The sequence below is a fragment of the Lacerta agilis genome, chromosome 9 (genome assembly GCF_009819535.1).
Source record: "Lacerta agilis isolate rLacAgi1 chromosome 9, rLacAgi1.pri, whole genome shotgun sequence".
NCBI classification, from domain to species: domain Eukaryota; kingdom Metazoa; phylum Chordata; class Lepidosauria; order Squamata; family Lacertidae; genus Lacerta; species Lacerta agilis.
In genome coordinates, this window is record NC_046320.1 from 69416719 (window position 1) to 69442586 (window position 25868).

At 48.5% G+C, this 25868-nt stretch overlaps 1 protein-coding gene across 1 annotated transcript in view; it reads right to left on the minus strand.

Moving 5' to 3' along the window:
- Positions 1 to 986: 986 nt before the first annotated feature.
- The window catches only part of GFRA4 (GDNF family receptor alpha 4), a 131219-nt gene continuing 106337 nt past the window's right edge, over positions 987 to 25868 (minus strand). The window contains exons 3-8 of the mRNA XM_033161024.1: positions 15530 to 15610; positions 14495 to 14840; positions 12870 to 12979; positions 12129 to 12263; positions 6389 to 6546; positions 987 to 1390 (exon numbers count right to left, since the gene is read on the minus strand). Coding sequence (XP_033016915.1) covers positions 1247 to 1390; positions 6389 to 6546; positions 12129 to 12263; positions 12870 to 12979; positions 14495 to 14840; positions 15530 to 15610 — 974 coding nt within the window. The 3' untranslated portion in view covers positions 987 to 1246. The remainder of the gene's footprint in view (positions 1391 to 6388; positions 6547 to 12128; positions 12264 to 12869; positions 12980 to 14494; positions 14841 to 15529; positions 15611 to 25868) is intronic.

The following is a 25868-nucleotide window of genomic DNA, read 5'->3' on the forward strand; positions in this document are numbered from 1 at the left end:
CCAGCGGTTTCTGTTTTCCGGCAGCAAATGTTTGGATGTGCAAGATGTGTTGTTTGGGGACCTCAAAATACCAGGCAGTTGAAATGCTTGAGATTAACATTTTTTAAGACTTCTGTCCTGTAATCTCTTTCCTGGACCAAATTACAGTGATGGGTTTCCTGCGGTAAGTACCAAACTGTCCTTTGAAAATCACCGAGGAGAGTAAGGGAGAGTCTCTCAAATATAACTCGGTGGACTGCGTCGGGGATTTCAGTGAATCGGCAGCATGAATCGGCCTTCAATGCAAGTGTCTAGAAGTGCCATCCAGGCTGAAGAAACACACACCAGTTGCATGGGAGGCTTCCAGGAACATCTACAATTGGTCTATTGTAGAGTACCGGATGAGGTGTGGTTTTATCCTTTGAGGTGCTGTGCTGGAACCAAGTCAATGCCTTGCTGGTAGGAATGGGTGGTTCAGAAGTTCAGTCCTGCTGGTTCTGTCTAAACTCTCCTCATGAAGCTCCAAACAAGCATGGGTTTTCAAACCAAAGTCCTCTGCTCAACAGACATAGACCCCATTTCCCACCCAAAAATTGTGGCCAAGGAGAGAGCTAAGATACCCAGACTTGTCTGTCTCATTCTGAGTCTGGAGACCCAGGTCTCAAGGACAAAGCGCTCAGTTCTTCCCTCCCCCTCCCCTTCTTAAAAAATAATAATATGGAGATTGGGTGGTGTCACTACCGCAAGATGGGAGTATTGGCATGATGCAGCACTCCAGGTCTTTGACTCAACACATGGAGAAGTTGGGGCAACACATGGAGAAGTTGGGGCAATAGCCTGCTTCAACCCATTCTTGGAAGGTTTTCCAAGATGGCAGCAAAATCCTACTGTGCTGGGGTTGTTCCTTAGACTGTTTCAGCCCACCAAAGCAGGCAACTTTTACTGACCTGCTAAATATGGGGGGGGGGGGCAAAAGAAGCTAATGTGAATTAGTCCTTGCTGTAACCTTAGGAAGGGCCCATGATGGATCACACGGTTCCTTGCAGGGACTGATTTCTGGGTCCTTCCACAGATGAACACATTGTGGCTCACCAGGAAGGTGTCAACAAAGAAGCTGATGAGATGAGTGTCTTCCCTTTCCTCCTGATAACCTTGAAGAGGGAGGGAGCCAGGAGCTGGTGAGGCCTTTCGCCCCAGCTCCCCGATTCGAAAACAGACAAACGGAGAGCGGTCCAGTCACGGCCCTTGAGTGTGGGCGCGCTCCAATTCACATGGACGCCAGGAGGAATGTACTGGTAGAAGTGGAACACCACATCACCAACCAGCCGTTAATGGCCAGTGACAGCGCTGAGCTGGAGCCGTCAGAAGCTAGGTGGGTGGCATCTTGTAGAAGCTTCTCCTCTGCAGATACCTGGAAAGAGAAAACCAGCAAAGGCAGGGAGTTAACACCAGCCTGATTTGTTAGTCTGTGGCTCCGTCTGTGCTATAGCACGGCCTCCTCCAAAGAATCATGCGAACCATAGTTTGTTAAGGGCACTAGGCTTGTTAGGAGGCCTCTATCCCCATAAGAGAACTACAGTTCCCACAATTCCCAGGGAAAAGAGGTTGACTGCTAAACCGCTCCAGGAACTGTACCCAAGTGGAAGGGAACAGGGGACTGTGGTTTGATCCTGAATCATAGAATCATGGAATTGTAGAGCTGAAAGGGACACCAAGGGCCATCTAGTCCAGCCCCCTGCAATGCTGCAATAAATGTGTAGTGCATTAATTGTATAGTGTGGATCTGAAATGGATGATGCGACGAACCTCCTCTTCCTACTCTCCCCTTGTTACTAAATGAATTTCTAATCAGGTGTTCTGGGTCAAATTTCAATCCACCCCACCTGTCCCTCTGAGGTCTGTCTGTGATGTCAATCCCCCTTTATTTATAATCTGGGGATCTCTTAGTAACGGGAGTTCTCCTGTCCAGCGGCCGTGGCCGGTTATATCCTCCGCTCTGGGCTTCAGGGGTTAACCTCTTCTTTGCCTACAGTTCGGGGTCTCTCTTTCATTAGATCCCTCACTATATCAGTTAGCTAAGCCCTCTTAGCAACTCTGTGGCAATACCAGGGTTTCCGCCCGCTAGCCCCTCCTGAGGGAACTCCAAGACACAAACTATCATCCTGCAGGTCAGTTTTGTTCTTTCCCTGAGTTCACCTCCTCATGAGCATACATAGCTCGCTGGACAAAATGAACGATGATATTTTCTTAGCTCAACAATAATAAGTCTTTATTTCTGTAATAACTTAACGGTTTCAGTAACGGTTTATAAGCTTAGTTTCATAACAGTGTAAACTCTTTCGTTCAGCATCATATACACATCTTCAACGTATCCTAACCTAACCTAACCTACCCGCCACTATCCTGGCCCCACGCCCTCCTTCTTCCAGTCACCACTCCCTCTCTAATGGCTGCTCCCTCCTTTTAAAGCAGTGTTTTTCAACCACTGTCCCGTGGCACACTAGTGTGCCGCAAGATGTTGCCTGGTGTGCCGTGGGGAAAATTGTTTATTTGATTCCTATTCAAGAGAATTACTTTATATTATAGTCAATATAGGCACAGAGTTAAATTTTTTAACATTTTCTAATGATGGTGTGCCTCGTGATTTTTTTCATGAAACAAGTGTGCCTTTGCCCAAAAAAGGTTGAAAAACACTGTTTTAAAGAGTGGAATGTCCCACCTCCCATGGGATATCTGCCACTCAAACTGGGGTACTCATTAACTCCTAAAACACCGTGGGTTTCTGAAAATCCCTTAACTTAGATCCGATTTGGATTAGGTCAGGGGTGGGAGGGAGGCCATGCCTGTGGTTCTAACCCCAGGTAAAGTTCAGGGAAGGGGGTCACATGAAAAGGCCTTCTCCGTGGTGGTGCCCCATCTCCAGAATGACCTCCCCTCTGAGGGTAACAGCTGGCAACCTTGTTATTAGACTTTTATCACAGGGAAAGATTCTGAACAGGCCTTTGGGAGGGTGACTTCTTGCTTGTCTGGATGAAAGATAGAGGTGTGTAGAAACCAGCTTACCAAACAAAGGCAACATTTACATCCACTGGCTCCACCCACTTTTGACTCTGGCCCCGCCCAGTAGTGCATGGCGCCCACTGGTTGTGTGAAATTCCTGGAGGCAACAGCAGGTGGCGACAGAGCCAACGGCCTGCAGTTCATTCCTTTGATCCTCCCATGTTGTGTTTAGGAGGAAGCTGGTGGCCAGCGCCACCTCCTGGCTAGCTGTGAGAAAACAGGCAGGCAGGTGGGAGACGGATGAAGGCAGACAGGGTGCCCCATTTGCCCAGATGAACCAGCCTCCTCTGTCCTCACCCACTTCTGGGATGTGGCCCCTAGAAGCTTGACAAGAAGGGAATGTGGCCCTCAAAGTCTGCCAAAGGTTTCCTGTCTCTCCCTTACAACAAAAAGAAAGCATCTGAAATATTTCTAAAGAACAACAAAGCAATAACGTGAGCAGCACAAAAGACGGATATTTCCCTCCCCACAGTATTACAACCAAACATAGGAGCCAACTCCTAGGGTCAAGGTCCCTTCACCCCCCCCCAATAAAATACTTGAAGGGGCCACCACCCTAAGTTAATGGGCACTGCCATTCAAATGGTGTGTGCATGGCATGTCTTGTGATGGATTATGCGGGGCATGGCTTACCTGGGGCCCCCAATATTTGATTCAAGTTGGCACCCCTACAACCAAATGACCCCTTTACCTGGAGATGGCAGGGATAAGCCAATTGAGCGTGTGCCTGACGGTTCACCTGCAGCCTCTTTGTGGCTGCTGTCAGAGCCCCAAAATAGGTACCAGGATCCATCTAAGCCAAGGTGATCAAACAGCCGCCTGCTATATTAAGCCACGGCTCGCAGCCAAGGCCATTATGAATAGGCGAGTCTCGACTCTCGATAGCTCATGTTCAGATCTGAGCACTTTGCAGCTAGCGAGGTCTTAGATCTGAGCTACACAAGCACTTTGTGCTAAGCGTATGGCACACACACACACACACACACACACACACACACACACACACCCCTTACGCCAGTGGGTACCAGGCTTACATCTTAGTTCTGGTTATCCAAAGAATTGTCAGAAACAAGGGGAAACTGCAGCCGCTTTGGATCTAGCTGCATTTCTGTTCTCTCGCCTGTGCTTCTCTCCTCGAGGGAAATGCCACAGCTCAGGGGTAGAGCCTCTGCTCTGAATGCAGAAGGTCCCAATTTCAGCCCCCGACTGCATCTTCAGGGAGGCCTGGGAGAGGCACACCTCTGAACTCTTGGGAGAGCTGCTGCCAGTCAGTGTAGACAAGGCATGGGGGGATCTCCAGGCAACTTAGACCTGGCAGGGATTCTAATCTGGCCCAGGGGGCCTTTTGCCCCCAGGTTTGCCCTGCTGCCCCACATTTGATCTGTGAAGTCAGGTAAACGGGCACATGAAAATGTGGCTGCAAAGGAACACCCAGGAGTTTGAAGTCCCAATAGTTCTTTGGCTAGCAGAGCTCCTGTGGAGTGGTGTTTTCGCAGGTGTGGTGTCAGGTGTACGTCAGCAATAAAAAAAAACCTCTTTATTAAAACCAAAACAGCGCAGGTCTAGTGCTCCCAGACACTCTTCCCAGTAATCTTGTCCTGGTGAGGCAGTTGCAAGGACTGAAGGTCCTTGCCTTCTCACAGCTGCTTAAATCCCCTCTTCTCCAGGGTTCCCCCCCAAGCAATCAGAGACTACACCTGCACACAAGCAATCTCTCCTCTGCTCTTTTCATTTCTCCGTGTGTTCAGGGAGACCAGCGAGGAGGGATGCTGGTTGCAGCAGGAAGGGGAGACTACCTGAACCCTTCAGCAGCCAGCCTCATCTCTGCCTCCTGGAACCAGAACTGCTCTCTGCCAAAGCCTCTTCCTGCTCACTAAATCTTCACCTCTTCTGCTTCTGCCGCCTCCCCCCAAGTCTTCTCCCTCTAGCCACTCATTCGTCCTACCACCAAGCCCTGGGCTATGAGCCTTCTTCCCTTGGCGGTTCCCCAGCCTGTGCCTCCCACCACTCTTCTGCATCCTGCCAGTTCATGACATTTGGATTCAAACCACACCTATCAATAGACATATTTCATCCGTAGATGAGTGTCGGTGCCAATCCACTGTTTGGTGCTGACAGTGAGCCTTTTCGAAGTCGTCACCTGACACCTCTCACCCCCCAAGACAGTGACACAGTTAAGGTAGCCCCCCCACCCCACCCACCCCACCCCGGCCACTGGGGCTTTCCCTACTTCGTCTCTCCGGATGGCGTGCAGAACCACTGCCTTCGCCATTTGGCAGAGCCAGATACTGGGCATGTGGGATGCACCCAGTCCTGTTCCTGGAAATCTGTGGAGTTTACTGCTTCGTGGCACGAATTTGGGGAGGCACACAGAAATGAGTTTGATTCGACAGGGGAAATCTCCCTCCCTCCCTCCCTCCCTGGTTTCAGGAGAGACAGCTCCTCGGACAGGGCTGCAGTTCTCACAAGCCCTTCTCTGTAAACTGGGAGTAGGGATGTTAGATGCCGTTTCTTTGAAACCCCCTGCTCCTGCTGCCTAATCGGATTAGCTCTTCTCTTATCCCACAGCTGCTGGGCGCCAGGAGGAGTTAAAGATGGCAAAGGAAGTTCAGCTCCAAGCAGGGAAGAAACGGCGGCAGCAGCCAAAGGAAGAATTCCCAGCAAGGCAATCTTATTGGATCTGGTGCTGCTGCATGCATGACTTTCACATCAAAGGGAGGAAACCAAACAACTTCTTAGAAGCAGGTGGATCTATCCATTTCAGTTCCTCACCGTTTCCAATCGTAACTTCAGCTCTCCCCATTTCCACATCAGCTTGTGATTGTTTTTTTTAAAAAGTAGAAGGTCCTCGTCAAAACCGACCAGCATTTTATTGCAAATTTATCCTAATGCTCACATTTTTATATGCAATTTTTTCCCGTAAAGGTAAAGGGACCCTTGACCGTTAGGTCCAGTCGTGGACGACTCTGGGGTTGCGGCGCTCATCTCGTGTTACTGGCCGAGGGAGTCGGACTAAAGCTTCCAGGTCATGTGGCTGGCATGACTAAGCTGCTTCTGGTGAACCAGAGCAGCACACAGAAATGCCGTTTACCTTCCCACCAGAGTGGTACCTATTTATCTACTTGCACTTGACGTGCTTTTGAACTGCTAGGTTGGCAGGAGCAGGGACCGAGCAACGGGAGCTCACCCCGTCGCAGGGATTCGAACCGCCGACCTTTTGATCAGCAAGCCCTAGGCTCTGTGGTTTAACCCACAGCGCCACCCGCGTCCCAATATGTAAGGTAGGATGGTGTTGAAAACGTCTTTCACGGCTACCATGCTTGTTCCCTGGGCTGCATGCTCTGCCTACCTTGGTGGGCTGTAGCTGTTCGAAGATGTTCTCTCTGAGCGTGGCTGCTGCCTTGTTGGCGTTCCTCTCCTGCTTGCGCATCTGCGTCGTGGGAGGGGTGGAGGAGCCCATGGCGGTGCTCAGGTACGTCCCGTTGCCAAAGGCCTGGATGGCATTCTCTGAAAGAGGAAAGCAGAATCGTTTCCCTCGTTTCCACACAGGGAGCTGCCTTATACTTTGAATGTAATGATAGTTATCTCCTGTTTGGACTACTGCAATGCGCTATTCGTGGGGCTACCTTTGAAGGTGACCCAGAAACGGCAACTAATCCAGAATGCGGCAGCCAGACTGGTGGCTGGAAGTGGCAGCCGAGACCATATAACACTGGTCCTGAATGACCTACATTGGCTCCCAGTACGTTTCCAAGCACAATTCAAAGTGTTGGTGCTGACCTTTAAAGCCCTAAACAGCCTCGGCCCAGTATATCTGAAGGAGCGTCTCCACCCCCATTGTTCAGCCCAGACACTGAAGTCCTCCTCTGAGGGTCTTCCCCTACATGGGTCCTGTTATTACACTTGGCTGCGAGAAGTGAGGTTACAGGGAACCAGGCAGAGGGCCTTTTCGGTAGTGGCGCCCACCCTGCGGAACACTCTTCCATCAGATGTCAAGGAAATAAACAACTATCTGACTTTTAGAACAAAATATAAAATAAAAAAATTCCTTCCAGTAGCACCTTAGAGACCAACTAAGTTTGTTCTTGGTGTGAGCTTTCGTGTGCATGCACACTTCTTCACAAATATATCTGTGGGACAAGTTTCAACACAAATATGTCTGTGGGAACGATGGCATCACTAAATCAGCTGACTCTGACCGAAGGCAACTTGCAAAAATAATGAAACTGAATGTTGGAACTTAGGTTCAGGGCAGGTAAAAGGTGCTAATGGAAGGAATCTTTTTATTTTTTATTTTGTTTTGACTATGGCAGACCAACACGGCTACCTACCTGTAACTGACTTTTAGAAGACATCTGTTTAGGGAAGTTTTTAATGACTGATGTTTTATCATGTTTTTAATATTCTGTTTTAATATTCTGTTGGGAGCTGCCCAGAGTAGCTGGGGAAACACAGCCAGATGGGTGAGGTATAAATAAAATATTATTATTATTATTATTATTATTATTATTATTATTATTATTATTATTGGCATAGGGGAAGTGGAGAGAGAGAGAAGTTTTCCCTCCCTCTTTCCAAACTCTAAAACATGTGGGCCACCAATGAAGAGCTTAAAATCTCCTTTGGAAACAGGTCAGATTGCGGCCACCCCACAAGTAAAGAACTTTTAAGCTCTGTGTTTGGGCTCTGGGAACATGTGGGGATTCTCTCTCATATCCTCACCCACTAGATTTGGTCTCCTTGTAATACGCATTCTTCTCTAAAGTCCTAAAACTCTCCAAGTGCACTCCTGTGTAATGTGAATAATTTAACTGCCTTGTAGAGACGGAGGGAGATGATTTATGTATCCCGGTCCTTTTTTCATTTAAAGATCTCCACTCCCTCTGCCCCTTTGCTGCGTGTCGAGGGACAGAGATATTAATCTGATATGTGTGGTTTCTAGGCTCCGGTTTCAGAAATGCTTTTCGCAGCAACCCCTCTCCTCATTCACAGGCGGTGTGGGGGGGGGGATATGTTCCTAAGACAGGACTTCTTGTGGCCAGGAAGGCTCCCTGTGCTCTCCCATCCCCATTTTCACCTGATTTCACGCTGCAATTTACTCTGCAACAGCCTGTCTTCCTGTGATTTAAAAGCCAAAAGGGTGTTTGTGTTCTTTTGGTGAAAGGTATGCTAGAAAACAGCCCAATTGTCCCAGGATCGCTTATCGATGTTTTCAAATATACCGCAGCAGTGTGAAACGGCAGGCTGTGGCCGGCATGGTGCCTGAGTGTTCATGCACATAAATTTGCATGCATTTGCACCAGAGGCAGGATGCAGCTGCTCCCTAGTCGGGGGTTTAACTTGTTGAGACTTTGGAGAGTTTTGAGCAGCAGGCAAGGGAAGGACACCGGAGAGCTCAGGTTATAGATTCCACAAGAGTAGCACTTAAATGTTTCAGCACTAGTCAGCCTCTGGTAAAGGTAAAGGTAAAGGGACTCCTGACCATTAGGTCCAGTCACAGACAACTCTGGGGTTGCGGTGCTCATCTCGCTTTAATGGCTGAGGGAGCCGGCGTGCAGCTTCCAGGTCATGTGGCCAGCATGACTGAGCCGCTTCTGGTGAATCAGAGCAGCGCACGGAAACGCTGTTTACCTTCCCGCCGGAGCGGTACCTATTTATCTACTTGCACTTTGACGTGCTTTCGAACTGCTAGGTTGGCAGGAGCCGGGACTGAACAACGGGAGCTCACCCCGTCATGGGGATTCGAACCGCCGACCTTCTGATTGGCAAGCCCTAGGCTCTGAGCTTTAAACAGGAGCTGACTGAGCTTTAAACAGGAGCTGCTGGTCAACCTTGGTTGGTAGCCCCAACTTCAGCAGGAGGAGCCTCCCCATTTAAAGGGGCCCAGCCTACTTTAGCAGTGTATCTGAAGAAGTGTGCATGCACATGAAAGCTCATACCAAGAACGAACTTAGTTGGTCTCTAAGGTGCTACTGGAAGGATTTTTTTATTTTGTTTCGACTATGGCAGACCAACACGGCTACCTACCTCTAACCCAGTGTTTTTCAACCTTTTTTGGGCAAGGGCACACTTGTTTTATGAAAAAAATCACGAGGCACACCACCATTAGAAAATGTTAAAAAAATTAACTCTGTGCCTATATTGACTATATATAAAGTAATTCTCTTGAATAGGAATCAAATAAACACAATTTTTCCCACGGCACACCAGGCAACATCTCGCGGCACACTAGTGTGCCGCGGAACAGTGGTTGAAAAACACTGCTCTAACCCCCTCTCTCCCAGTGTTTCTTCTTCTCCTAGCCGTTCTCCATCCAGTATTTCCCAGCTTCTGCCTTCTGAACTATGTCCCTCTGCAAACCACTGTTCCAAATCTATACTGCCCTCCTGCTCTTGGGAAGATTCAGGGTCCGGATCAGGAGCAGGGGGAGAGGGTGGCTCCCACCATTTTTCCTCAGTGCAGCCCTCCTCAGCACAGTCCCTGACAGGAACTGAGGACAATTCCCTCTTCTACTCAGTGTCATTTCTTGAGATCTATGGGCATGCATATGGGTATACAACTTTAATAAATAATAACAACAAATAAGAATGAGAAAAATATACACGTGCATAGTTAAAAGCTGCAATGAAGAAAGCCAATAATGCCATCTCATTGAAATGTTAAAATGCAAGTATCTTTGGCTGAGGAGGAATTAAAGAACCTTTTAATGAGGGTGAATGAGGAGAGCGCAAAATATGGTTTGAAGCTCAACATCAAAAAAACTAAGATCATGGCCACTGGTCCCATCACCTCCTGGCAAATAGAAGGGGAAGAAATGGAGGCAGTGAGAGATTTCACTTTCTTGGGTTCCATGACCACTGCAGATGGTGACAGCAGTCATGAAATTAAAAGACGCCTGCTTCTTGGGAGGAAAGCAAAGACAGCATCTTAAAAAGCAGAGACATCACCTTGCCAACAAAGGTCCGTATAGTTAAAGCTATTGTTTTCCCAGTAGTAATGTATGGAAGTAAGAGCTGGACCATAAAGAAGACTGATGAAACTGACAAGGGGACAAACAGAAGAAGACACCTTCACCCCGGTATGGTCCCCCTTCATCACACACACAGCCCAACAAGATAATGACAAAAATCTACCAACAGCATACAAATCAATATGGCTAACCTGACCAAAGACACCCACCCACCCCACTCACACAGGAGACCAAAGAACACCACAGCCAACCACAAAAGAACAATTACGCCCCACGCCAACCCCGACCTCTCTCACCACTAAAGGAGCACAAGCGAACAACAGAGAACCTGCACAGACAGCGCTACACATATTAAGTAAAACAGAAACATCGTCACCCTACCCCACCCATCCCACCCACCTCTCTCCCCCTTCTCTCCCTAATGTCTCAACAACAACAACCGATTTGTAAAAATGTTATATGGAAAAATACGAGAGAGACATTGCATTATCATTGTAAATCAAGAAAATATTTAATAAAAAAGAAAAGAAAAAAAGAAGACTGATCGCCGGAAAATTGATGCTTTTGAATTATGGTGCTGGAGGAGACTCTTGAGAGTCCCATGGACTGCAAGAAGATCAAACCTATCCATTCTTAAAGAAATCAGCCCTGAGTGTTCACTGGAAGGACAGATCCTGAAGCTGAGGCTCCAGTACTTTGGGCCACCTCATGAGAAGAGAAGACTCCCTGGAAAAGACCCTGATGTTGGGAAAGATGGAGGGCACAAGGAGAAGGGGATGACAGAGGAGGAGTGGTTGGACAATGTTCTTGAAGCTACCAACATGAGTCTGACCAAACTGCTAGAGGCAGTGGAAGACAGGAGTGCCTGGCATGCTCTAGTCCACGAGGTCACGAAGAGTCGGACACGACTAAATGACTAAACAACAACAACACCTGTGGCTGAGATATGCAATAAAGGAATCCCATTGCAACAATGTGGTAATTGAACTCAGATGTGCAGGAGATGCTAAAGCTAGGCAATGAGTTTCCTGATCTATTGCCGCCCTCCTCCCTGCATCTAAAGAGGCTCAGAATAGCCAGGCACTGAATGTCTGGCCGCTCTGCTGGCGAAGTTAGTACCCTCGAGGCCAAGAGGCCTGCCCTTGTCAGAGAGTTCTCATAAAGAGGGGACGCTCCGTCCTTAGCAGCCGCCGAGATCCAATCTGTGTTGCAAGGTCCGCTCTTGTCAGATCTCCTTGAGCCTCGACAGCCTCGCGTCCTTCTCAGGACGCTGATGAGTCTTGACGTGCTCAACCTGCCAGAGATTTTTCTTCCCTGCTTCTGACATTTGAAAGGCCTGTCTGCCTGCTTCGCCTCCTCCTCCTCCTCCTCCTTGTGCAACTCTCAAGGACCGAGACATCCGTTTTGGAGCAGAAGGATTCTCCTTACTCAGAGGTGACACTGGGTTTGGGCATGAGAGAGAAGGAAGGGGGCACCCTCTCCCCTAACTCTGGTGCTTGGGAGAACCGTAGGGTTCCCATATTTCAAAAAGTGATTTATTTATTTTAGGAAACCACCAAAGTTGTTTAGCTTTTCTTGCCCAGAGCTGAAAGGATGACAAGAGACCCACCAGGGCAGACCGGCAGATGAAATTATTGGACTATGCAGAGATGGCAAGATTAACTGGGAAAGTCAGAAATCAGGAGGATCAAAACTTCAACAAAGAATGGGACAGATATGTATTGGACTTAAAAGACTGCTGTAAACACTTGAACTCTTGGGCATGCTTTAAATAACTCTTGCAATGATACATAGATGCAGGGTGGTGAATTAGAGGGACTTGCAGTTAAAAAAAAGCTACTTAAAGAACCCACAGAGGGGAGGAGGGAAGTCTTGAGATTCGGAAGAATCTTGTGCAATGTTTATTATTTGTTATAATATTACTTTTGTGGATGAAATTGTAAAAATCAAATAAAAACAATTTTTAAAAACCAAAAACAAAATTGTTCAGTTTTTTTGTGGGGGAAACTCCCCAGAATGTCAGGTTTCCCCTGACATTTTGACGCTTTGGCAAAATGGCCCCTACCCTGACGCCATTTTTACACCCAAAAAACTTGACATATGGCAAGCCTATACTTACGGAGGCAGAGATTCTTGGTGAAGAGGTATAGGAAGCTCTCACATTCCTCCTGCCTGTTCCCGCTGGCGTTGCACGTGCACCAGGGTGCAATGTTTGACGTCGAGTTGTCGATGTAGTTTGGGGTGATGGGACTACCTGCCAGGAGGCGCAATGGGGAGTGGGAAGGGGGGGGAGACAGAGAGAATATTTGTTGATGAGTGGAGGGAAAAACCCAGTCCTATGTCAAACTCTGGCAACAGTTCAGGAATAGCTGCTTCAGATAAAAAATGCCCGTATTCATATCATGCTTTTAAAACACCATGATTCCACTTGGAACAGTCCAAAGAATTCTGGGAGCTTTAGTTTAAGGGTGCTGAGAGTTGTCATTCCCCTCCCAGAGCTACAATTCCCAGTGGTTTCACATTCCATCCCTCTTCCCAGGGAACTCTGGGAAATGTAGTTCTGGGAAGGGAACAGGGGGTCTCCTAACAACTCTCAGCACCCTCAACAGACTACAGTTCCCAGAATTCTTTGAGGGAAACCATGGCTGTTTAAAGTGCTATTGGTGATGATGATAACAATAATGTCTTTTTTTAAAAAAAATCATTAAGCTACGCATGATCTGTTCACATTCCCTGCCGGTTAGGGCTGTAAACTTCAGCGTGGAGGAATCACCAATGGAGCAATGTTTGCATTAACATAGCAGCGGTTTCTCTGGGCGACTGAAAACGAGCAAAATTTAAACAAATCCCTGTTGTGTACCTATGATCCCAGTATAGGCCAGCAGACAGGCAGCGTAATTTTCCCTCTGGCACCCTGTTGCAGACTGCGCAGAGGGTTGGCAGTTGAACTGGAACTCGGCGTAACGGGATCTGGGAGAGAGGCAAAGGGGGAGAAGTTATTTGCAATTTGACATGCCCATATCAAAAGCAGACCCTCGACAAGGCAGCCTTTCCCAGCCTGATGCCCTCCAGATGTTTTTCACTGCCACTCCTTTCAGCAAGGGCTGTAAGATTCTTGCACTGCAGGGGGTTGGACGAGACAATCCTTGGGGTCCCTTCCAACTCTACAGTTCTATCATTCCCCCCTTGTGATTCCCAGCTGCTGGCGTTCAGAAGCATGTCACCTCCGATACGTCCTGGGTGCATGTGTTCAGAAGGTAATCTATCTATCTATCTATCTATCTATCTCCCGGTGAGCTCCAGTGGCACTGCTAAGCTCCAATGTCAAGGAAGAAAGATGCTGTGCAGCTTTCGACCCAAACTCAAGCAGAGTTTCCACACTCACAAACAAAAGGGTCCCGTACATTTCTGACACCACGTTGCAGCTCCAGCAAGGACAGGGGCTCCCATAGGCCTATTGCCACGTACAGCTGACTCAAGCCTGCTGAGTCTCTTTGTGCACAACAAAGGACAAGAGAACATTTTTACTTTTTTACTTTCTCTGCTGATGCCTGGGACTAACAGTGAGCTGGAGCTGATAGCCAGCACCATGCATCTTAAGCAGATCAGACTGGATGTGTGCTCTGCACCAAGGGACTGGGTGCATGGGGAAAGGATTGCATGAGGAAAAAAAGGATTGCATGAGGTTAAAAAAGATTGCTTTTTTTAACCTCAGGCTCCAGAGTTCCACTTTCACACACACACACACACACACACACAATTTTCAAAATTACATTTCAAAATATTCATTTAAGCAACCTTAAATCAACGACTTCCCCTCTTCTCTTTCCATGGTTCACTTTGCACACCATGAAACTACCTGAAAATGATTTACAGATGGTATTTAACTCCTAGTAGACTTACTAAAATGTTTAAGTCCGAATCAGATAAGTGCTGGAGATGTAAAGAGGTTGAGGGTATGTTTTATCATATGTGGTGGATGTGTAAAGGAGTATTGAGAAATGATATAAAATGAATTGAAAACAATGTTTAAAAATACCTTTCAAAAAAACCCAGAGAGGTTTTTGTTGGGGATAATTCAGAGGGAAATTCCCAGGCGTCTATAAAAGACTATTTATGTATGCTACTTCTGTGGCCCCGTGTTTTGTTAGCCCCAAAATGGAAAACAAAGAAGAATGGCAACTTAAACTGATGGAATATGCGCAGTTTGCAGATTTAACATATAGAATAAGAGAACAAAAAGAATGCACGTTTAAAGAAGACTGGGAAATGTTTGCTGAATATATGGGTGAAAATTGTGTTCGTTTAAAAACACCGGTAGCGTTAAGATAAATTCAACAGTGTAAATAAGATTTGATGGATGTAACAATGGATGACTGAATGGTTTAGTTCATGTAAAATATGCAGGGATGTACGGTTTGCAAAACGAACCACAGAAGCAGAGTTACACTTTGCAGTAGCAACAGGGTGCGAAACGCAACGTACCTGCAGACGTAGTTCACCCGGCAGGAGTCGAGCGGCGCCAAGCAGTTGGGTCTCTCCTTGGCCTCGTAGGAGCAGGTGGGCACGATGGTCTGCCTGCGCCTCTCCGCGCAGGCCGTGTCGTCGCAGGGGCAGAAGAGCAGCTCGTGCGTGTACTCCGGGGGCACGCGGTCAAAGAACTTCCGCAAGGCCTTGTGGCACTTGGAGCGGTTGCAGGTGTCCGCCCGGGCCGCGCGGCGGATGCAGGAGGAGACGTACTCGGTCCGAAGGCGCTGGCAAACCTCGTCCACATTGCAGGCCTTGGCGGCATCCAAGCAGCGGTTCACCTGGGTCACCTCGTTCTCGGAGCCTGCGGGGCAGAGATACGCCAGTCCAAAATGAACATCTTTGCATTGGGGTGGGGCAGGGCTGGATGACGTTTTCAACTCTACGATTCTATACTTCTATGGCTTAACTATTATTATTATTATTATTAAATTTATACACTCCCCTATACCTGTAGGTGTCAGGGCGGTTCACATAAAAAGATCACATTATAAAAAAATAAAAATAACAGCAATAACCCAATAATACCCACATTTTAAAAGGGTATGGGACATTGATCAGCTCAACCAAAGGCCTGGTTAAAAAGTAATGTTTTTGCCTGGCGCCTAAAGGTGTATCATGAAGGCGCCAGGTGAACTTCCCTGGGGAGAACATTCCACAGACGGGGAGCCACTGCAGAGAAGGCCCCGTTCTCATGTTGCCACCCTCCGGACCTCTCGGGGAGGAGGCACACGAAGGAGGGCCTCAGAAGATGATCTCAAGGTCTGGGTAGGTTCATATGGAAAGAGGCGGCCCTTGAGGTATTGCAGTTTAAGGCTTTATAGGTCAAAACCAGTACTTTGAATTGGGCCCATAAACTTAATTGGTAGCCAGTGCTTGGAGTCTTGGAGAGAGACTTCCTGGGATCACAAGGGAGCCGAAGTCCATTTTCCTGCCAGTTCTAAGTTACTGCCTGGGGCTCGGGACAAGGGGAACATCCCTGCGAAGACATACCTGCAGTGATGGAAGCCAACCGGACGTAGTCAAAGCCCCTCACAAAGGGTTCGTAAGGGGAACTCTCCATGACGTTCATGCCTAAGGAAGACAGAAATCGATGTCACTGGAGGAAAATGCCACTGCAGAAAGTAACAGCTCAGAACAATTTACAATCACAAAAACAAGGCGGGCCTGAAAAATTTACACCTCAAGTATCAAAAGGCTCCAGTACTTTGGCCACCTCATGAGAAGAGAAGACTCCCTAGAAAAGACCCTGATGTTGGGAAAGATGGAGGGCACAAGGAGAAGGGGACGACAGAGGATGAGATGGTTGGACAGTGTTCTCGAAGCTACCAACATGAGTTTGGCCAAACTGCGAGAGGCAGTGAAGGATAGGCGTGCCTGGCGTGCTCTGGTCCATGGGGTCACGAAGAGTCGGACACGACTGAACGACTGAACAACAACATCAAAAGCCAGGGGAGAAAGAGGAGCATCTTTAGCGTTCTCCAGATGCCCCAGAAGGAAACTGGTCAACAATACTGAAAGCCACGGAGAGATCAAGGCAAATGAGGGGAAACTTTAATGTGAGATCTGCAGCCTCCCTGAAGCTTCCTTCTATCATGGAAAGTTGAAATCTTGATGATGTCTTCAGTTATTCAGTTATTTGACAGTCTCTCCACTGAACTTTCCTTTACAGAAGCAATGTGCAGGTTTTAGTGGAATTGATCAATGTAGTCTTAATACAACTCTTAACGCTAGAACTGGTTGACCTCCAATGAACCTGAATCCTGGAAGATTCAGGGCAGATAAAAGAAAGTCCTTCTCTACGCAGCACAGAGTTAAACTGTGGAACTCCCTCCCACAGGAGGCAGTAATGGCCACTGAAGTGCAGGTGGGTTCCCACAAGGCAAGACACAGCGATGACAGCAAGAACTTTATTGAACTAACAGAACTAGGCAACAGGGGCAATGCAACTGCTTACTGTATATACATTTCTGAAGGCCTGGGCCACTCCCGCTCCGAACGTGATTGGCTGTCTAAACTTCCAAGCTGCGAATCGTAGCTCAGAGTTTAAGGGCCAATGGCAGAGACCCAAATCCTGAAATGTTCTGTGATTGGATGCCATGTATCGAATCAGAATCCTTAGTCCAGACTGAAGCTCAGGCAAACAGAGACCACTGAATACATAACAGCCACCGACATGGATGACTTTAAGAGAGGATGGGACTAATTCATGAAGGAGGAGAGGGCCGTCAATGGCTACGAGCCATGCTGGCTCTGCTCTGCCTCCACAGTTGGAAGCAGTGAAGAAGAAGAAGAAGAGTTTGGATTTGATATCCCGCTTTATCACTACCCGAAGGAGTCTCAAAGCGGCTAACATTCTCCTTTCCCTTTCTCCCCCACAACAAACACTCTGTGAGGTGAGTGGGGCTGAGAGACTTCATAGAAGTGTGACTGGCCCAAGGTCACCCAGCAGCTGCATGTGGAGGAGTGGAGACGCGAACCCAGTTCACCAGATTACAAGTCCACCACTCTTAACCACTACACCACACTGGCTCTCTGATGCTTCTGAATACCAGTTGCTGGAAACCACAAGAGGGAAGAGGACTCTTGTGGTCGTATCCTGCTTGCGGGTTTCCTGCTGGCATCTGGTTGACCACTGTGAGAACAGGATGCTGGACTAGATGGGCCAATGGCCTGATCCAGAAAGCTCTCCTTATGTTCTATCTTCTTCTTTTTTTAGTGTTCAGGCAATCCTTGAGGCATCCAACTGATGTTAGACGAACGGAGCTTTCTGGACCAGTCTTCAAAGGCAGCCCCGCGTAACCTACACTGCAGTAGTCTAACCTGAAGGTCATCCGAACATGGGGCCAGGCTATCTCCACCCAGTAGGGGTTACAGCCTGCGCACCAGGCTTGACAGGGAAATGAGGTCTGAGAGGCTTCTCAGTGGGGAATCTGCATGTGTCTTTCTTAAAAAAGCCTTATTGTTGGATTGATTTCACAGCTTTCTCTTTGATAATTTTCCATGAGAGTGCTTCCTCAGCCTTCTGTTTTATCTCTCCCCTCTCACAAAACCAGGGGCAGAGCTATTTTGAACAATAAGCAATTTACCATCCTCTGTTTTCTGAAGCAGTAAAAATTGTGCAGTTCCTTAAAAAAAAAAAACTGGGGAAAAGGAGGGGGGAAAATCTATAATTGCTCAAATAAATGCATATTGCTGGAGTACGCTGCTGCCATAGCGAGGAGAGAAAAGATATGCGGAAAGCAGGGAGAAACTCAGCATGGTTGTAAATCAACATGCTTTTAATGGTTATATCAACAAATCACTATGCACTTTTCCTTGGGGGTAGGAGTGGGGTGGTTGGGAAACTGAGGCACCTATGGGGGGAAACGGATTAAAATCAATGATTGCAAATGAAGGCTTTCTGCTTGGTGATCTAAATAATGACTGCTGGGGTTGGTTTCAATCAATTCTCCCTGCCCAGCAGCTGATTGTTGATGCACTTACTTGGCACTCCTGTTCGCCTCTTGCCACTGGGACAGCCTCAACGCTGCTCAGTTTCCTCCCACCTCTTCTCCAAGGAGCTCAAACTGGCGCGCACACTTCTGTCCCCTCTCCGTTTTATCCTCAGGGAGGTTGGGCTGAGAGTGAGTGACTGGCCCAAGGTCGCCCAGCGATCTTCATGGCTGAGAGCCAGTGTGGTGTAGTGGTTAAGAGTGGTAGACTTGTAATCTGGGGAACCGGGTTCGCGCCTCCTCTCCTCCACATGCAGCTGCTGGGTGACCTTGGGCCAGTCACACTTCTTTGAAGTCTCTCAGCCCCACTCACCTCACAGAGTGTTTGTTGTGGGGGAGGAAGGGAAAGGAGAATGTGAGTTGCTTTGAGACTCCTTCAGGTAGTGATAAAGCGGGATATCAAATCCAAACTCCTCTTCTTCTTCTTCTTCTTCTTCTTCTTCTTCTTCTTCTTCTTCTTCTTCTTCTGGATTTGAACCCTCGTTTCCCAGCCCCTAGCCCAGCACTCTAACCATTAGGCAATACTCCAAGGACAGGGAGCATATGGTTCACTGGGTGTTGTGGGACTTCCGACACTCATCAGCCCCAAGCCAGCACAGCTAATGGTCAGGGATGGTGGCAATTGTAGTGCAAGGGGTGGGGAGCCTCTGCTCCAGATGCCAAATGTGCCCCCCTCGGTCTCTCTTTGATTGGCCCTTGGATACCTGCAGAAGCTGCACCCCTTCCATAGGCCACACCCCTCTTTGGCCCTGCCCCAAACCCTCACCAAATGATTTTGTGTGTTCTTGAGTTTGCTTCTTCCAAGCAATCAGAGACTGTGCCTGTGTGCAGCCAAGCTCTCCTCTGCTCTTTTCATGCCTCTTCTGGTCCTGGGAGACCAGTGGGGAGGGGAGCTTGTTGCAGCAGGAGGGGGAGACACCTGTGACTCTTCACCAGCCAGATTCAGCTGTGCCTCTTGGCCTCCCTCGCCCCCCGTTTCAGCTTGCTTGGATGAAGAGGGTGGTACATAGAACCCTCTGGACAAACATAGCCTACTGTACAAAGGTACAAAATGTAACCTGTAACCCACTCTTACCTCTGGCCCTGCGCATTGTGGGCATGCAGCCCCTAAAAGGTTGCCCAGGAGGGAATGTGGCTCCTGATCTGAAGATGGCTCCCTTCCTTTACCCTCAGATCCACACCATATATTTAATGTACATCCATCACACATGTCAGAAGTGAGCCGGTAGTAAATCACACTGTTCAGAGCTGGAGTTAACTCTTTATTAGCAAGAACACAGTCTTCGCAGACTTGGCTGAGTGTCAGGCCTAATGAGCACAGCAGGTCATCCCTGGTAGGTCTTGCCCCATGGATCAGTTGATGAGACGGAAAGTCGCCGCCTCCCCACAGCCATCTAAGTTTGCTCCTCTCCAGGGTTTCCCCCAATCAAATCGGAGACTGTGCCTGCGTGCAGCCAGCCAACCTCTCCTCTGCCCTTTTCATGCCTTTTCTGGTTCTAGGAGACCAGTGCGGGGAGCCTGTCGCAGCAGGAAGGGGGCTCCGCACCAGTCAGACTCATCTCTACATCTTTCCTCTCTCTTCTCTCCTGCTTCAGCCTCTGCCTCTGATTTTGGACTGCTGTCTGCCACAGACTCTCCCAGCTCACCAAGCCCTGTTACCCTTTCAGCTTCTGACTCCTCCTCTTCCCAGTCTTCTCCCTCTGACAATTCATCATTGTCCCACCACCACCCTTGGCTCTAACCCTTTCCCCCTTGGTGGTTCCCCAGCTGTTTCCTCCCACCATTCCTCTGCGTCCAACCAGTCCATGACCACACTGTAGATTTGGAAGGGACCCCCAAGGGTCCTCTAGTCCAACCCCCTGCGATGCATGTGGTTTCCAGAAAAAGAATCCTGGGAACCGTAGCTCTGTGAGGGGGAGGGAAGCTACGGTTCCCGGGATTCATTGATGGAAGGATAAGTCAAGTGCTTTAAATGTGCATTGAATGTGCATTAAACGTCTAGTATGGATCTGTCCTTCACTGCTTTGCTGACCTTGCTGCTGGTTCGCTCGCTCGGCTGGTCGCTCAACTCGCAGCCTTAAAGTCTCCCCACCCTAACCTCACCCCTTCCATCTCCTTCAGTTTCCTTCATTGGACGATGCATCTGCTCACAGCCATTTGCGCCTCTGCACCTTTGCAATTCACACACACAGACACACACACACACACACACACACCACAACACCTTCTCCTTGTGGGCTGCCCTTTGTAGTGGAGCTCTGTGATAATGACACACAAGCCTGGCAGATAACTCCCCGCAGAAGACATCAAGCTAATTATATTCAATCAGTCGCTCCCCCTTTCATCTGCTCCAAGGACCGTAAAATGTGCCAGTGTAACCACTCATCTCACTGGGTGTTATGGAGGTAAATAGTTTTTTTCAGCAAGTTTTTAATATATGAAAAACAAAACAGCCTAGTGTGTGCGTTTTGACATTTATATGGTCTGCAGAGGCAGTATACATAAGCCATGGTGATTCTGAGAGCCAGGAGGGGTCTACTCTGCAGGAAGGGAAACACACACACACACACACACACACACACCGTGGGCAGATTTGCATGCATTTGTCCTCCTATAATTATTTACCTCTGTTGCTAGCTGTGGGGGAGGGTCACTCACTGAAAATGATTGGCGGCACGCTGTGGCCCGACAAAATATAGTGTTTTCTTTACACCCCTAATTCTTGGACTGAATTATCTGCCGTAAGATTCAGCAACGGCCTCTGGCTTCGAGGGCTTCCCAAAAGTGGCCATCAGACTTATGGTGAAGTCTATATGCGCACAGACAGTTCACCTTTCGGAACAGGGATAGGAAACCCTTTCCCTCAGCCTGCAGGATGCATCCCCTCCTGGACAAAGTCCCTGGGAACCATGTGCCAGGGGTGTCTGGTGACAGAAACAAAAATGGGCACAGTACTGGCAATTCCCCACTTGCGTGCAAACGCACATACACACAGCTCTGGGAACCTGGAGGTGGAACTCAGGAGTGGGAAGTACCCTGGAGAATCCTTGTGACTCATGAGGAGACCCTCCCCAGAGCCCGAGAGGATGTCTGGGGAAGGTCTCCTCGCGAGCTGGAGGCGCAGTGGGGCTTTGCTGAGGCTGCCCAGTTGATGCACGGGGAACTGACTGCTGAGCTACCTCTCACACCAGCTGTTAGGCGAGGAAGCTGAGCAGCCTCAACAAAGCCCCGCTGCCCCTCTGTCTTGTGAGGGCCCAGGCTATCTGAAAGGCTGTATGAACCTGCCTGGGTTTTGAGATCTTCAGGGGAAGCGCTTCTTTCAGTCCCACCACCCCTGCAAGCATGGTCAGTGGGGACTCAGGAGAGGGCCCTTTTGATGGTGGCTCCCAGACAAGTTTGGCTCTTCCTCCTTAGAGAAGCCAGACTGGCTCCATCCTTGTTCCCCTTCCATCAGCAGCTGAAGACCTTCTTGTTCCAGCTTCTGGGAACTGACTGCTTTTAATGGAAGAACTGGTAATTATTTGTATGTTATCTATCATCTCTCGCTCGCTCTCTCTCTCTCTCTCTCTCTCTCTCTCTCATATCTATCTATCTATCTATCTATCTATCTATCTATCTATCTATCATCTATCTATCTATCTATCATCTACCTATCATTTTCATTTGATCAATGATTACTTTTTAAATTACTGTTTTCTCTATGTTTTTAAGCAATTCTTGTTTTTATCTGTAAGCCACCTTGAGTTCCATCAGAGAAAAAGGTGGGGTATAAATAAATTAAAAATGGTAATAGTAATAGGGTTGCCATATTTCAAAAAGTGAAAATCTGGACACAGAAGTTTGCAAAATTATATACATATATACATATACATATACATATACGTGTGTGTGTGTGCGTGCGCGCGCAGTTTTTGAGCTATTTTTTTTGGGAAATTTGCCAAAATATAGACTTCTGACATGGGTTGCTATACACCCGGTTTTTCCCAGACATTTCAGTGATTTCCATCTGGACCCTGCTTCCAAATGCCACATTCCGGTTATGTGCGGGAGATTCAGGGTGTATGGCAACTCTTAATAGTAACAACAACAACAACAACAACAACAACGGGAGGGATGGAGGTATAATAAGAGGAAAACAGCAGTTTTACACAACAGCAGGGACGAGGAGACCCTGAGGGGGTTGTTGTTTTAAAATGTAAACCAACCCGTTTTTAGCAAGGAGGAATAGCATCGCAACATAACATTTCATAGGAAACTGCAGGATGGATGTGGCTTGTGCCTAATGTTGTATATCCACCACTTCCCAAAAGAGCTTTGGGATCATGCTGGATGCAAAGGGAGTGGGAGGGTGCGCACAGCCTCAGTCCAAAGGGGGAGACACCCCCCTCCACACACACACACACACATGCATCCTCTTGCTTGGATGAGGACAATTGCCTATGTAACGACGGCGGCCACTTTTTGTCCTCAGACAATTTCACTGGCGCTTGCAAATGTGCAGGTTCCCGAAATGCAATCTTTGCTTTTATTCGGCGTTGAGTAAATAATACGCTCCACAAATTCCCAGGACAAGGGCTTTGATAATTGATTGTATAAATGGCTTCTTGGAAGCCTTTACGGCCTCTCGAGGGTTCGCGCCTGTGGAAGACGAGGCTTTTGCAAACAAGCCGACATTGTCTCGGCTCCCTTCCTCTGATACTCATCCATCAATCCTACGTTTGGGGGACAAGGCGGAGGGCAGGGGAGGCGGCAATTTCCAAGAGAAACAACTCCTGGAGACCCAGTTCTCATGCCGGAGAAAGATTGGGAGGGATCGCAGGAGGCCAAAGCGGAGCCGGCTACAGAATCGTTTTTAATAAGAGAAGCCGTCAAAAGGGAGGGATGTGCGAGAACGCGAGAAGAAAGGGCATCTTGTCGGAGATTATTTTTTGTTGCCGTCAGGTTGCAGGTCCATGTTGGGGGCAGGAATCTGGCATCGGTCTCTCAAAACTGCTCTCGGCTTCATCCGACCACCATGAATCATGTTTGCTGGACTGCGCCACTGTTTTCCCAGTCCAGGGCTGGCTCTGGAAAGGCCAGATTGGCTGCAGCTCCCGCCGACTGCCTTTCAAGCTTCAAGGGTTTGCGATGGTGTTGTGTCAGTACCGCTGCAGTGAACATGACGGGGGCAAGAAGCTCAGTGGTTGGTCAAGTGCTCTGTACACAAAGTCACCTCCTGCATTTGACCTCTGGGTAGGACTGTGAAAGGCTCTCCGCCTGAAACCTTGGAGAGCTGCTGCCGGTCAGAGTAGGCAATGCTGGAGAAGGTGGACTGTTGGTTTGACTGTATAAGGCTGCTTCCTATGTATTCCTAACTCATTATGACAGCCCCCATAGGCAAGGTCTGTGCTGTGATTCTCTAGCGGTTTGACTGCACCCTTGGAGGTGCACTCCATTGTCTCTCGAGACAGACGGATGTCCACAATTAGCCAAGCAGAGTCCCCAAATGCAGGAAGCTGTGTGTGTGTTTTTTGTGTGTATGAAATTAGAAGACGCCTGCTTCTTGGGAGAAAAGCAATGACAAACCTAGACAGCATCTCAAAAAGCAAAGACATCACCTTGCCGACAAAGGTCCGTATAGTTAAAGCTATGGTTTTCCCAGTAGTAATGTACGGAAGTGAGAGCTGGACCATCAAGAAGGCTGATCGCTGAAGAATTGATGCTTTTGAATTCTGGTGCTGGAGGAGACTCTTGAGAGTCCCATGGACTGCAAGAAGATCAAACCTATCCATTCTCAAAGAAATCAGCCCTGAGTGCTCACTAGAAGGACAGATCCTGAAGTTGAGGCTCCAGTACTTTGGCCACCTCACGAGAAGAGAAGACTCCCTAGAAAGGACCCTGATGTTGGGAAAGATGGAGGGCACAAGGAGAAGGGGACGACAGAGGATGAGATGGTTGGACAGTGTTCTCGAAGCTACTAACATGAGTTTGGCCAAACTGCGAGAGGCAGTGAAGGATAGGCGTGCCTGGCGTGCTCTGGTCCATGAGGTCACGAAGAGTCGGACATGACTGAACGACTGAACAATGGTATATATGGAAGTGGGACGCGGGTGGCGCTGTGGGTTAAACCGCAGAGCCTAGGGCTAGCCGATCAGAAGGTCGGCGGTTCGAATCCCCGAGATGGGGTGAGCTCCCGTTGCTCGGTCCTTCCCTTATTGGCTGTTTCCCAATGCAAGAAAAAGGAAGGTTGACAGCTATGGTCCCTGCTCCTCCCAACCAAGCAGTTTGAAAGCACATCAAAGTGCAAGTAGATAAATAGGTACTGCTCTGGCGGGAAGGTAAACGGCATTTCCGTGCGTTGCTCTGGTTCGCCAGAAGCGGCTTAGTTATGCTGGCCACATGACCCGGAAGCTGTACGCCGGCTCCCTCGGCCAGTAAAGCGAGATGAGCGCTGCAACCCCAGAGTCGTCCACGACTGGACCTAATGGTCAGGGGTCCCTTTACCCTTTACCTATGTATGGAAGTAATAGTACCAGGGGTGGAGGAAGCAGGGTGTGGTCGGGGTGGTCTGACCCTGGTATCACCACTGAGGGGTGTGTGTGACAAAATGGCAGGCAGCACTCACTGCAGGGCCTGCAACGCCCCCGAGCCACACATCTCTCCTGGGAGTGATGCAGTGGCTTGGGCGCCCGCAGGCTCTGCAATGCTCCAAACAGTCCGCTCGCCACCTCCCTCTCAGCTGTAGGGTGGCTGAGTGGGAGGAGGCAGGCAGACTCCTTGGAGGTCCCGCGGAGCTCCCCGATTGGCTTGCTCCGCTGCTGAATAGTACCCCTCTACTCTGCCCTGTCCAGACCCCACCTGGAGTCCTGTGTTCAGTTATGGGCACCACATTTTAAGGACGATATTGACAAGTTGGAACATGCGCAGAAGAGGGAATCTGGAAACCAAGACTTATGAGGAACGGTTGAGGGAGCTGGGGATGCTTAGCCTGGAGAAGAGAAGACAGAGAGGTGATATGAGCCGTCTTCAAATATCTGAAGGCCTGCCACATGGAAGGTGGAGCAAGCTTGTTTTCTCCTGCTCCATAGCTTAGGACACAAAGCAATGGGTTCAAGTTACAAGGAAGCAGATTCTCACTATACTTCAGGAAGAACTTTCTGACAGTAAGAGCTGTTTGACAGTGGAACGGAGAAACACGGTGCTCTCTCCTTCGTTGGAGGCTTTTAAGCAGATGTTGGGGGGCCATTGGTCAGGGATTCTTCAGCTGAGATTCCTTCATTGCAGAGGGTTGGAAAAGACGGCCCTTGGGATTCCTTCCAATGCCACAATTCTATGATTCTATGAACCAAGAGAAATTGGGAAGGCTGGCCTCACTGATGTTGTTATTGAGGGCAGTTTTCCCTTTCCCCTTAAAATAATAATAATAATAATAATAATAATAATAATAATAATAATAATGCACTGTGTGTGCGAAGTGAGAAGACTTTGTTTGTAAGAAACACCAACAATGGACAGCTCTCAGGAGCATGAGAGAGAGAGTTTCTGCCGCTTCCTGCACTTACAGGAACGCCCATCCGAAAACATCACGGGGCTTTCAGAAACTGCTGGCACCTGAGCGAGCTGCAGGATCCAGCCCGCCAGAGAGCTGATTTCTAGAAGGGCAGCCCCAAAAACCCCCGGCCCCCACAAAAGGTAGGAAAGCGCAACAATGGCGACACAACCTGCCACCCCCCATCTTTGAGAGTCCCACCAACATTTTCTCTCTCTTTTGCTGATTTTCAAACGCAGTTTCTTTTCTCATTAATTGATGGAGAGTAGTTAGACGGGGAAATGCACCGCAGAGCACATTTTTGATGCAG